At 35.5% G+C, this 13,637-nt stretch overlaps 1 protein-coding gene across 1 annotated transcript in view; it reads right to left on the bottom strand.

Moving 5' to 3' along the window:
* Nucleotides 1–706: 706 nt before the first annotated feature.
* The window catches only part of CCDC171 (coiled-coil domain containing 171), a 155,176-nt gene continuing 142,245 nt past the window's right edge, over nucleotides 707–13,637 (bottom strand). The window contains exon 24 of the mRNA XM_017732891.1: nucleotides 707–1,009. Within this exon, the coding sequence (XP_017588380.1) occupies nucleotides 968–1,009 (42 nt within the window). The 3' untranslated portion in view covers nucleotides 707–967. The remainder of the gene's footprint in view (nucleotides 1,010–13,637) is intronic.

The raw sequence follows: 13,637 nt of genomic DNA, 5'->3' as shown, positions 1-13,637 counted from the left end.
ACTGGTTTGGGAACTGTCCTTATAAAGTATATAAACATATCATCAGAAATCCTCCCTCCACAATTGTTCTTCTTTCTTATGAAATGCAGACTTGATAAAAGGGTGAGTTTTCAGTGCCTGCAGGGACCAGATTCAGTGGTTAACTTAACTTGTTCAAATAGGCAAGTGGTATCATGTAGCTTTACAAGGAGCAACCTGACCTTCTCACATTGACCAGCAGTGACATTATTGTGCAGGAAGAGAAGCAGTCACATCATTTCTGTTTTGCACAACCTGCTTAAAGTTTGCAACTAAATGCTTGTCTTCAGTTGAGCTGACAAGAGAAAAGAGGGGGCTCAGTGAACCATGGCAGGGCTGCCATGAAATGACAGGAATCATTGGCATACATTTCAAATAGCTCTCTCAATCCTATTAAAGTATTGCAGTCCTGCTTTAAAATAGACAAGTATGAAACAACTTTGATAGATAGAGACTAAAATGGCTTATTGATTTTTTTTTTAAGACTGAGGAAAATTACCCAAAATGTGTCATTCTTTAACATTTAAAAATATACTACATAAAAAATGAACAACAGCAATAAATAAAAGTTTAAAGAAATAACTGCTTCAGTATGCAAAACCGACAAGTGCAGAAATGTGAACATACAAATGCACATTTTCATAAAACCATAAAATTAATGTCAAAAAATACAAGCGCTGAACTCCAGTTCAAAGATAGCAACAAAATTACACTTTAATGGCATCATTTTACATTAATACAATTTTTCCCTTCTAGAAGATTATTGATACTAAGAATCTGAAAATCCATTTTTCATTGTTCTTCTGGGATTGGATGTGACATCCAGGCTGAAGATACAGATTGAAGACAGAGAACTGTCTCTGTTTTGCATAACACTGTAGGATGGATGTGTCAGGTTCAGCTTGCAATGCCAAAAAGTCTGGGATAGAACTCTGGTCAGGCTGAATTTCTAGCTTGGAGCCATGCTGATGTTTGAACTACCTCTTGTTTCCTGGAATGATAAATAAAGAATAAAAAAACAACCAAAAGAGAATCTACATTTACTGTTAAATTCCTTTCACAAAGGTATGTATATGAAGTATTTGCAAGTGTTTGCTTCTTGTTTTAAACACTTACTTTGGTACCTGAGAACCAACAGTCATATTTAATAAAAAGAAACAAAGGACATTTTCTCAGGTATTCCTCACTAGTAAGTGTTAGAAAACAATAACCTACTTTATTTGAAGTGCTACAAATACTTATCGAGAACTTTTACCCCTGTTCATTATAATTACCAGATTTATTTTTTATCAAATAAACAAACTTTTTCCACAGTCTCCCTGTCACTGTTACTAGGAAACATACGTCATGCTAACCATGGAAGGCATTTGTTTACTTTTAAATGTATTTTATCATCAATTGAAATCATACACTTAATGCTATTCAAATGTTAGCCTGTTAGAAAATGCCCAGAAAATATACACTGAATGTACATTGATGGGAACATGACTCATACTTCAATAAGTCTCAACATTCAGTCAAACAGATATAAAAGTTAGACTAGTTAAAATTCAACATTAAAGAACTTCCAGGACCAAAACATCAGGCATCCTACTTTGAAAGATTATGGATAATATTAGTATATCAGTACTAATAATTCTTTAAAAAATTGTGAAGAAAGACATTCTGTATTCCCCTAAACAAATAAAAGAAAACTCAATGCCATATTGCTCTTCTTCCCTTTACCAATGCACTACAAGATGTGAAAATAACAAACATTTCATCAGGTTTTAACATATGTGAAAGCATCACATACAAAGCATAATTATGGAATAAAAAAATTAACACACTAAATGACCATTCAGTATCTTTGGGCTTAAAACACTCTCTCTTCAGCATTTAAGGAAGAGTATACATGGATATATAAACACACACACACACATTGAGGCATAAACCCATATATACAGACACACAGATTCCAATACACATACTCATAGATATCTGGAGAGAAGCTGAAGGGTATGTGTATATTCATATTTCAACAAATCCAGTCTCAATCATGCATATAAAGACACATTCATGAGAGATTCCCCTTTCCTCTCTTACTGTTGCTGAAGAAAAATCAATTGTTGCCTCTAACACCTACTTCAACAGTTCCCTTTGATATGGACTCTTTTATTTCCTGATTCACCACAAGCTGTATTGCAGCCACTGTAAACAACCAGATTATGTTAGACCTTCATTAAGAACCCATACAGTAGCAAATTTAGATGACTGTTTCAAGTACGTAGTTAAAATGAGGTCGCGCCTTGAGTTTTTCTAAATTATAGTGCAGATGAGGATGAGATAACCAGCAGGACTAGCAGGTAAGATCTGTAACACTCCGGTTTTTCCGTCCTTCTGGGGTCAACTCTCTACCAAATTAGAACTGCTAAAAAGCCAATGCACAAATGAGATTTGCTCCGTTTGTACCAGCAGACCTGAAATGGGATCTCAGTGAAGGCTACTACACCAATTAACAGTCTGTTGTTCTTTGTATACTTTAATCAGCTGACCACACACACAAAATTCTCTCTAAAATAAGATCATTCATTAAAACCATTACAACAGTATTGAAATACGCAAACAACTTGTGATGTTCCAAAAAAACTTCCACATGTAAAAAAACTTAAATCAATAAGCTGTAAGCTACAAATGGGTTTTACTCTGGATAACAAATATTGAAGACAAATTTAAACATATTGGTTTTTACTGCTTTCAACTGGGTTGAAATTAATCAGCATACCACAATGAATGAAAAATCTTATGCTATGATTACACACGCATATTACTCTTTTCCAAGCTGTAGTGAGGGGTTTTTTTTCTGAAGAATATGGCATCAACATCCCAGTAAAGAGATAAGAAATCAGATTTCCTTTGAGAGTTGCAAAAAAAATGTATGAAACTTAATGATTGGCAGCAAGTCAATAGACTATGTTACTGTAAAAGCTTCACTGTTGGGGGAAAAAAAAAAGCTCTGGTTTAGTTATCTAGAGTCTGTGCTCTACTTCTTACAAAGAACAGAATACTAGTCATTGAACAGAAGGGAAATCAGATTTAATAGCAATGTGATTGATGTAAAAAAAAATTGGCTGTTACTCATAAGAACTGTTATGATCCAATATTTTTATATAACCTCATGATGAATAAAAAAATAGTATTCTATAGAAGAAAAAAATACTCAGAACTGGTATAACATTCATTGTCTGAACACATACCTTTACAGAGGAATTTTAAAGGCAGTTATAATTTCCCCAACAGACCTCTTTCACCATTATTGTATTTAGACACCTTTCTAAAACATGTATTAAATTGACAAACTCAAATGACTATGCCAGAGCTGTGGTGATAATCCATCATATAAATATGCATTTAGGTAATTTTTAAAAGAGGAATTATTTATCTTAAATAAGGTGTCTGTTTGGGTAAATCTTTAGCACAGCACTTTTATTTACCCTGTAAGCTGTACATGACTCCGTCTCAACTGTTACATGTCACCAGGTAAATAGATATTTAGAACACATATGTCTAGCAAAAATATGCCTTCAAAATATTTATGTAATATAGTAATTGGTCATGTCCTGTGCACATTTTTCAAAGTTTGATAGCCTAACTTTATAAAACATGTTTTCTCAAAGACAAAATATGAGAAGTTAGTCTATATTATGGAGTAATTGCTTTCTAAATCTTAGTTAACTCAAGCAATTTTTTACTAGACGTGGAAAAGACTTCTAAAACAGTTCTTCTCCATGGGTGCTCTGTGACTAACCTACGATCAAATTTAGGATCTAGTTTAAAGGTTGTCTCATGATATATGAGCTGTTTTACCACAGTTAAAACTCATTTATAGTGGGTTACTTTTTTATGATGATATTGTGAGGGAATATTTTCATACCATAATTTACAATACCCTTATATTATGTTTTTATTGCAATGCCAGCCTACCCAATAGCATCACATTGTGATCAAAGATACCCATTTTGCTTTTGTATATCCATATTTGTGGAATAATATGCACAGTTGGACACTTGAAATGAGACAACTATGCATGTGTTACGACAGTGGTGCAAACAGATAATTTCATAAGGAAGTAGCAAGTATACTGTTTATCTTCAATTGTAGGACAAAAATCTACAGCTGCAGCTGCAAATCAGTCAGAACAGTTTCAGCCTTCAAAATCTACACAAAGATAATTTTACTGGAAAATTTTCACAGCTTTTCAATTTCCCTCAGCTATGTATGTTATTACAAAAACTTCTTCCACTTCTCAGGTCTCCCACCACGAGTTTTTGTCACTTCAAACTGCTTTCAAATACTCAATTTCAAAACACAGCAGCCCAAACTTCTCTTCTGCTTTCTTCTGATATGTAACATGCTACCTTATTAAAAATATATATTATTAGAAAATCAGAGTAATAAATAGTGATAAGGGTTTTGTGCATTAAGGCTTCTGGCTTATGCGTGCAATAACAGCTGACTTCAACTGAGGTGAAAAAGCCATGAAACTGCTTAGAATCAGAAGAGACCAGATAAGAGACAAAAGAGCATAAAGATTAATACTGAATACAAGTTATGACATTTCCCTACCTGTCTGTGATGATGTAGGTGCAATAACAAGTATAGTGTTATATCTCAAAGTAAATGCAATACAACTGTTGAATTATGAGGCCAAAATGTGATCTGGAATTCACCAGAACACAGGACATACTTAGGTGTATGAAGATGGCTGACAGTAAACAGAAGTGCAGAGGGAGGAGCAAGCTGTAGTTTCTTCAGAATTCTAGCAACCCCTAAGATCTCTGGAAAGACAGTAGCACAGTTTCTCAAGAGTAGGAAGAATTGTAATTTAACTACATATGGTGGGGGAAAAGTGAGAAACAGTCAATATATTTCTCCACAATCGATTTCTGATACTCACTCCTCTCAGCCCAACTCCAGTACATACAAATACACAGTAATACCAGTAGACAGCAAATCAAATAGCCAATAATATTCTTTTCAGCTTCTCCCACCTATGCTATCCTTGCAGCTTGAATCATTTCACTCTGCAATATCAATTCCAGTAAGTGTTAAAAAAAGAACCACTGTCTTCAATAACCATTTTGCAGCACTTATGTGGAAACCCAATTTCCCTATAGAGAAAGATGTACATTGTCAGATCATTCACAACCTCCTACTCAAACTGCTATTTCCAAAACTGAGTTGCTTGTTGCCTTTTTTTTTTTTTTTTTTTTTCTGTTAAAAATAACTCCAAGAGCCATTTCTTACTCTCAGTGAAATAATCAAATAAAATGCTACAAACAGGTATTTAAAATGGAAAGTATTACTTGGGAATGGATATCAGTGCAATACAGTGCTAGTTACAAACTTTTTCAAAGTAGGAATTGTATGCTGGCCGAAACTGGAAAGTTTTCTTCCCATGTCAGTGATCTTGCAATTCTGTATGCTGAAGCAGTAGAACTAAATTGGTGCTCTGACACAATATAAGAAAATGGTAACATTCAGGATAAATTTTAATTGTCAGCACTCCTGCCTGGATTGTGCAAACAATTTGCTATCAGAGAATAATTCTATGGGCTGCCAACTCATTACATATTAAGTCAGGAAGGTAGACACACAGCACACTTTGGGTGCTGCTAGCCAACAATACTAATGGCTTTTTTCATTATCAAGAATTCCCTCTTCCACTTTCAGGAGTTTTTAAACAAACAGGAGTCTGTAATATCTGCAAATTACAATTTTTTCTTACTTTCCTAATGCTTTTGCATTTAATTTGTTCAGTGAAATCACACTCTGGAGGCTCAATTAAAAGCAATTAAGAGAAAGATTTCATTATATATTGTATTTGTTTTTCTAAAAGAAAATTCTGTTTCATTCAAACATACTTAAACCTGGTATGTTTGAAGAACACACAGGATTGGATGGATTATCACACCAGATGAACACTTTATCTTCAATGTTTTGTTGGCTTAAAGACAAATAACTTGCTTCTGCATTGCTAATTTTGATGTTTTCTAAAAATTTTGGCCAAATTCCACACACAGCCTAGACCACAAGTCATTGTTCAAGATGCTTCAGTGGAATACACAGGGAAGTTTCCCATTTTTAGATCAAATTCTCTGCACTGCACTGATAGTACCAAAGTATTAGACACACAATGCTGTGCTCTTTTTTTCACGGTGAAATGACCAGTCTGTTTTGATTTCAATCCAAGTTTCCAAATTCTTTAGTACGTTTTGCCCATGATACCATCATTGTCTTTCCACTCTCTCAAGAATGGAAGCAACTTTTATTTATTTATTTAGAATCCTGGTGGCCAGCCCAAATGACTATTGCTTTACTTTGTGCTGCATGCTGCAAACAACACTGAAAGGTACACTACACTTAGTATTATGACACCACTCTATGTTTCACAGCAGTGTGTAAGATCATCGCTGCCTTTAACTGATGCCTCTCTTGCTTCCAAGGAAGGCTTTCCTACTATGTGACTTTTCCCACAGCTTCTCACTGCCTTAGATCAGTATGTCGCTCTCTCATGGTTCCCTCTCAGTTCTCCATTTCTTTCCAGCAAGAAGGGGAGAACAAGACTACAACCAAGAGACTAAAAGACTCACACCACCATGCTAACGCACCACCAGCTCACAGAGTAGATCCCCCCATTTAGCCTTTTCTTCTGGGAAAACAGTCCCTATTCCACTAGTTAAAGTGTCAACCTTCATATTCTAGTGAGATATGTATTCAGCCATCATCCGAATTCCTATCCAGTGGGACTGTCTGACGTAAGCCTTCAAAGTTTCATCTGAGTTGCATGTATACTGCTGCTCTAGCAGAAAAAGGAAAAAAGTATATTTACATTCATTTTGCCAAACATTAGCATCTTCTGTCCAATCATTTGAATGCAGAAGTGTTAGGAGAAAACAGCTTAGAGAACAAGGGTTGACACATACAGTGTGAAATCTTAAGGTGCTTGAATGCAATGAGGGAGAAAGTGAGACAGAACCACGTTTCATCTCCCTAACTGTGCTACAGTCCACATGAACTTTGTGACAGGTCTCTGTCTCTCAGCCACACTTCACTAGCTTCTGCTGACATTCAGCTGTCAGACAGCAACCCTTTACCATGCCCCTAACATGCTCTACAGCTTCACCCAATTAACTCGCTTTCACTTGACATTGCAGCAAAAAGCTTCATAATAGGTGGTCAAGGTGCACGGTGTCTGCTTGCCCCCTAACTGCTCACACAGAGCAAAATGCTACCTTCCTTTTTGTCTGTTTGCAACGAACCGGCGCAACTACAATTTAGGCATTCTGCTACTAAATGGAACAAGGACAGTGGATCTTTGCCAGCAGTGCATTTATTTGTCTCTTACCAAAAACTATCCTAGAGCTAATAATCACAGAAATTTTGGCAAAAAAAGAAATTACACTGATTCAGTAAAATACTTTGATCGCTTTATACTTAACAAAAATATACTGTAACAGCAATTTGGTTTCAAGCAGAAAGAGGGGAAAAAGTAATTATTTACAATAGTAGCACTTAGCAACATAAAGGAGGAAGGTCTGCAAACAATGCAAGTGTCTATGATTCAGCTTTCTTGCATTAAAAAATCTTTAGGTATTCAGAAGATTAATTTTTGCTATGCATTTCTGCCAAATATGCAATATTTTTTGGGAATATTTTTAGAAATATGGATCTGTGTAGCTAATAAAACAAATGAACTATTAAAAATATGGAAATCAACATTTTAGGATTCACTTGATAGCTTATAGAAAAACAAGAACAAACATGCAACTCACTGTTACTTTGCTGACAGATGCCTTGAGAATACTTCAATTTGCTCACTAGCTCTCTCAAACATATTTCTATATAAATATACAGAGTAGGTCAGAAAAGTCCGTTGAAAAGTCAATATGTATGTAGTAAGTACTGATGATGCTCAAGGGCTCTTAGCTGAAGATGGTGGAAGAGTCTGGATTGAGCACTGGTGTCTAGACATTGAAATTATAACAGCCACTATAGCAAATACCTTCTAGTGGCCTTATGGGTTTCAACTACCACAATTCCAACAAGACAGGACTCAAAAGATTATCTACATAGCCCTTTAAGATTCTGGTTTGCTAAACTACAGCAAACTCACATAGGTTATGTAATCTATTTTCTTTCCCAGCTTATCTACAGGTAAAAGTCCCCTTGCACTTCTCTTTAAAAATCTTTGAAAGGGCATTTTTTCCACACAAGAAATCTTATTTTCACAAAGAGAAGCAGACATTGAGACTGTAGAAAGTAGAAGCTCAGGAGAAGTCCTAAGCATGAAGGAAGGAAAACAAAAAAGAAATACACTGATTAAGATGTAAAGCAGACTCCTCTCTTGACAGGAATTTATGGGAAGAACATAGAACAACTTATCTTTATGAAAGGTGGTGAAAAGCAGCAAATCGTAAGGAACGGGAGCTCACATGCTCTGGAAGAGGCTGCTGATGCAGAAGTGGATAGTTTTGCAGCAATGAAAAAAATATAGTGAACACCTCAGTCAGATTCCATGTAGGAAAATGGCATTACTCAGAATTAAAATGAAGTGTCAAGGACATGCATGGCCTCATAGTGAATATTATTACTGTAGATCTTGTAAGTGAACAAATATTATTTTGGTTCACTAGGTATTGAGATTATAACCTGCTGTTGTTCATAATCCTGAAGTGACAAGGAAAATGCTGATGCCAAGATCTGACAGCCTTTACTATCCGCTACCAAAGAGTAGATTAAAGTTCACTCTTTGGAGACAATGGAAATAGGAGCATAAACTGGATACAAACATGGTTTATGCAACCTATCTGCACCTATTTGAAAAACTGACTGATTGGAATCTGATATCCAAAATACAAACACTTGCATTTTGAGTCAGAACATCTGCACAGTTGCATTAGCCTACAGGCTAATCTGAATCTCAGTTAACCCAAATAACTGTATTAAACTGAGAAGTCTCTTTAAAAAAATCCTCGTGTGATGGAGCAAAGAATGACTGACTTACACCACATGTTTAGAAGTGAACTAATGTTACTGCCAATTTAATTTTCTCAAAATGAAGGTTTATTATTAAAATCATCACGGTATGAGGAGAACAAAGGGTTCCATCCTTTTAGCACTGGCCAATGCACGTAGATTTTCTGGATAGACCACTGCCGATGTGTAGGCTTCTACATCCTAGCCAAAATCCTGATAAGGGCTCCATCCCACTCCCCCATAAATTAGATTACAGAAAGATTACTTCTTCACCAGGAAGAGGTATATTTGGCTCCCTGTAGGTTTAGTATCGTTCTCTAAGTTTTGTTTGCTTATTCAAGGCAAGTACTTTAATGTTCATTGATCCCCAGTAAAACTTAGCTGAAGTAACTTCAGGAGGGAATTATTCCTTCTCCCACAGACTACATGCAACATCGGAAACAGTGTATCTTCAACAGAGTTCTAAAGGGTAGTTTTGTAATAGTAATGGTCAGGGAAAACAGTGGGCTTTCCAGCAGTATTGCTTATAAAGTATCAGTTGATATCTGAATAGCCTAGAAAAAATATTTTAGGCGCTGTTTCAGTTGATGGCTAACATGTAGGTCTTCTGTAAATCCAAGATCCAAATTACATTAACTGGGCAAGGAATCAAGCTTATCAGTTATAAACAACTTGAGTGTGCGTGAGCTAGGTTTACTGTCTCTATTGGATTTGGCCAAATCTAAATATACAATTATATTTCAGACTGAAATTAAATAAAAAAATCTAATAATTACTTCAACAGAACTTTTTATACTTACTAGATTTCTGAGCACAGCCTCCAAGAATTGGTCTTAGCTCAGGTAATAGATCATCTCTTTCTGTGAGGTTGAATATGCAGTTCAAGTGAGTCTACTAGGCAAATGGAACTAGTATGTCCTGCATACCAATCGTATTTTAGATGAATAAACATTAAAAAAATGCTAATGGAATTTCATCCTTTCATATATATTTAAGCCAAATGTGTGTTCTGAAAGCACAAAGTTAAAAACAACAGAAAAACCCCAAACAAACAAAAACAGACACCACCACCACCACATATAACACTAAACAAATAAAAAACCAGCCCAAAATCCAGAAACCACCGACACATAAAACACTTCAAACTTTCATCAGGTATGTAAAACTTTTAGCAGAAGAGTCATGAAGAACATAGAGGAAGATTTGGGAGTTTTTTCAGCATTTTGGTTTGTAAAACAAAAAAAGTGTAATACAACTTAAAAAAATTAGGTTTTCTAAAAAAAAACCCAACCAAAAACCCAAAACAGGGATGTTTCAGTAATTTGGTGTGCCTTGTATGTTCCAGAATTATACCTTCAATTCCTTTACTCAGAGCTCCCATTTAGATTACAGTCTTCTAAAAAATCTCATATTTAAAGCATAGTAAACTTCAGTAAGTTATTAAAATATTTAAAGCAATATATGTTTTGACATATACAAATTAAAATTAAACTGTATAACTTGATGTGTCAGGAAGCTTCGCAAAGCCCTGGTTAAGTTACAATGTTTAATGCTCAGATTCCCAAAAGAATGCAATGGTTTTAATAGACCCTGTGAAAGGAAACATGATGTCACACAGGCTTTGAAAGACTAACAGGCCCCTGACCATAAGCATATAATCACCACACGAGATGATCCTTCTGTGATCAAAGGAGGCCCTCAGTACTCAACAAAAGCTGAAAAATTAGTGAATTATTTCATTATTGTGTCTGGCCTTCAGAAACTGTATGTGTCAAACCACCTGCAACACCTAGATAGGATAAAAGGCTTTCGAAGTATTGGTGAACATACAAATTTAAGAGAGGCAAGTATTGCAATGTCAGCTTCATGGCAACATTTACTGAGTGAACTATGAGCTTATGGGCCAATATCAGTTGAGACCAGATCAGCTGAGACCCAGTGTGATGTCTTAAATCAGTGTGGCTTTAAGAGTTCTATAGGTGCCTCTCTGAAAATAGGAATTCCTTTAGGAATTAAAGGAGTTACACCATCTGAAGGATGAAATGGAATCATTGCATTATCATAATGTCACTGCTTTTCCTGTACCAGGAAAATTTTGCTGGTGATTAACCACACTATTCGTGACCATATTCTTAGTAAATTTTATTACTCACGGTTCATTTTAAAGGTACCCTCCCCTCCACAGAGGGGAAAAAAAAGGGTGAATTGATTGCTTGACAAAAAGAGGTTCCTATCTTCCCAAAAGATGGCATTTCTAAAATAAGTCAACAAAACCCCAAATTCTTGTAAAATAGGGAAGTGAAATTCAGTTTAAGAAGCACATTTCTTTCTAAATCTCTTTCTTTAACTGAACTGTTAAATAAACTGAACAAAACAAATGTTATTTGAATAATCAAGATTATTATCATAATAACATCTTTTTAGCTGACAGCTAAGCTCTTTACCCTACGGAATGCTCATTTCCCATTTTAAAAATTTGTTCAATGATTAGTTTATTCAACAGGTCAAACTGCTTCACAGAGTTCACTCTCTGGAGAAAATAGGTCCTTGCTATGATCAGCTAGAAAAACAGTGCCCTCTCCACATAATGTGGGTTTCACAGAATTCAATGAAAAGTTTTTACACATAATTTAGAAACAGCATAAATAAATAAATAAATAAATAAATAAATAAATAAATAAATAAATAAATAAATAAATAAATAAATAAATAAATAAATAAATAAATAAATAAATAAATAAAACCCTGGGTAAATATTAAACAGATGGTCTTAATGTAAGACCCAACGAAAAGAAATATGAAGACGTAACTTGCTGCCAGTATTCCCTTAAATTATGCCAACATTACAGGAATAAAATTATGAATTAAGAACAATATTATGCTTTGTTCACTAATTGAATTTCCTATTTTCCTATCTCTGCAAGTCATACTCTCTAACATATTTCAAAGGTTTGGTTTTTCTTCATTTCTCACATTAACTTTTATGCTTAAAGTACAAAATGTAAGCTAATGAAAGTAGGTAAACATATGCATTTTTACAAGAAATATGTTATTCTACTGCAAACATGTCACAAAAAGGAAAGCAAAGTTTTTCTTCACAGTTGAAAAGGATGGAAACATGCACAGTTAGAGGAGACGGCAGGGGAAAAGAGCATTAACAAGATAACAAGCTGATTTCATAAATTCCAGAAAAGCACAAAATAAAGTAGACTGCTGTGGTTTGCAGCTACCCTTCTTTACCATGCTCACTATCTCCCTTTGGCCTGAAGCAGATCCACCCTCCCTTGCATGAACTAGTGAGGTGAGTTCTGATAGTAAAATCTGCTGGGGGACCTAGGATAGAGACAATACCCAGCCTTGTGTTCCCATGACCTTCCTCCCGGTCTGTGCATCAGAAGCAGAAACTAAGAGGAGACAGAGCATCAGAGACAGCTGTCTCCTGTGGAGGGAAGGCTGACTGCTAGCTGGCACCAAATGATCTGGTGGTGGGGCTATGACTGCCTCTCAGCCACCCAGAGGGAAACACAAACCTCTTAACATGAGATTTTGCTTTACAAAACTTAAAGAGCGTGAGTGTATACATTTATATGTATATTTTTTTAATTATTATTTTTCTTAATGGGTGCATGTAACATTAACCATGCTACATTTTAAGTGCATGCTGCACATACACGCATTTCTGAGGCTAGCCGAGAAAGGGGCAGGCTCCCAGCAACACTGCCCTAGGTCATACTCTAATCTTTTTTTTCCCCTGTGATCTAGGCAGTGAGCTAGTAGTATAAAGTAAACAAGAACAGCAAAAAGACAACAAAAATTGTCTTTCTATTACCTATCATCCCGATCAAGTGAACTGCTATCCACAGGTTGCATCTACACATCTTGCACTCTTTATCAAAGTTAATATCTGAAGATCAGCACTGAATTTTCTCCTTGTAAACAGTGCTTTACATACTTAGCTTGAAACACAAAGCCAAACAGGTGTCAAAACAAAATAATTATTCACAACAGTATACCTTGTAGGATCTAAATCTAAAATGTCAAGAAACTATCAGGAAGATGACAGACTGGATTGCGTGGATTCACTCACCATTTAAGCATCTACGCTAGACTCATTCAGGCACAGCTATGCTTTAATCCCCTCCAAAAATTTCTCAGCAAATTCAGAGTCAGAACAAACAGACGTTCCCTTTATGTTTAACCCACAGTTTAGTGGGGAATAATAGAAGCTTCCCAGCTCTCTTTCTTGAAATAACTTCTTCAAAAGGGAGAAGGAAGCACCTTCTGGCCTGAGTAAAAGTCCTTGAGTCTGGAAAGAAGTGAATCTGTCTGCCTTTGTAGAGAATATTCCTTTTCTTCTATAAAGCCAGTAAAATTGTGTCCTTGGCTCTGTTCTTTTGTAAAAACTTATTCCCAGGGTTAAATGTCCTGGTCTACAATATCCAGTTCTCAAAATAACAGCCTGTCTAGCACTCCCAATGCTTTTATTTCTACTCCAGCATTAACAATATATGTAATAATACACTAATGTTTCTTTTAATTTTATGTCCTGGAAATGCTCTTTTGACAGGTGTGGGAAGAAGGCAAAAGAAACAGTGGTATGT

This window comes from Corvus brachyrhynchos, unplaced genomic scaffold, assembly GCF_000691975.1.
Source record: "Corvus brachyrhynchos isolate BGI_N302 unplaced genomic scaffold, ASM69197v1 scaffold194, whole genome shotgun sequence".
Taxonomy (NCBI): Eukaryota; Metazoa; Chordata; class Aves; order Passeriformes; family Corvidae; genus Corvus; species Corvus brachyrhynchos.
Note: the sequence above shows the minus strand (reverse complement) of the source record. Positions and strands in the feature narration are given on the sequence as shown.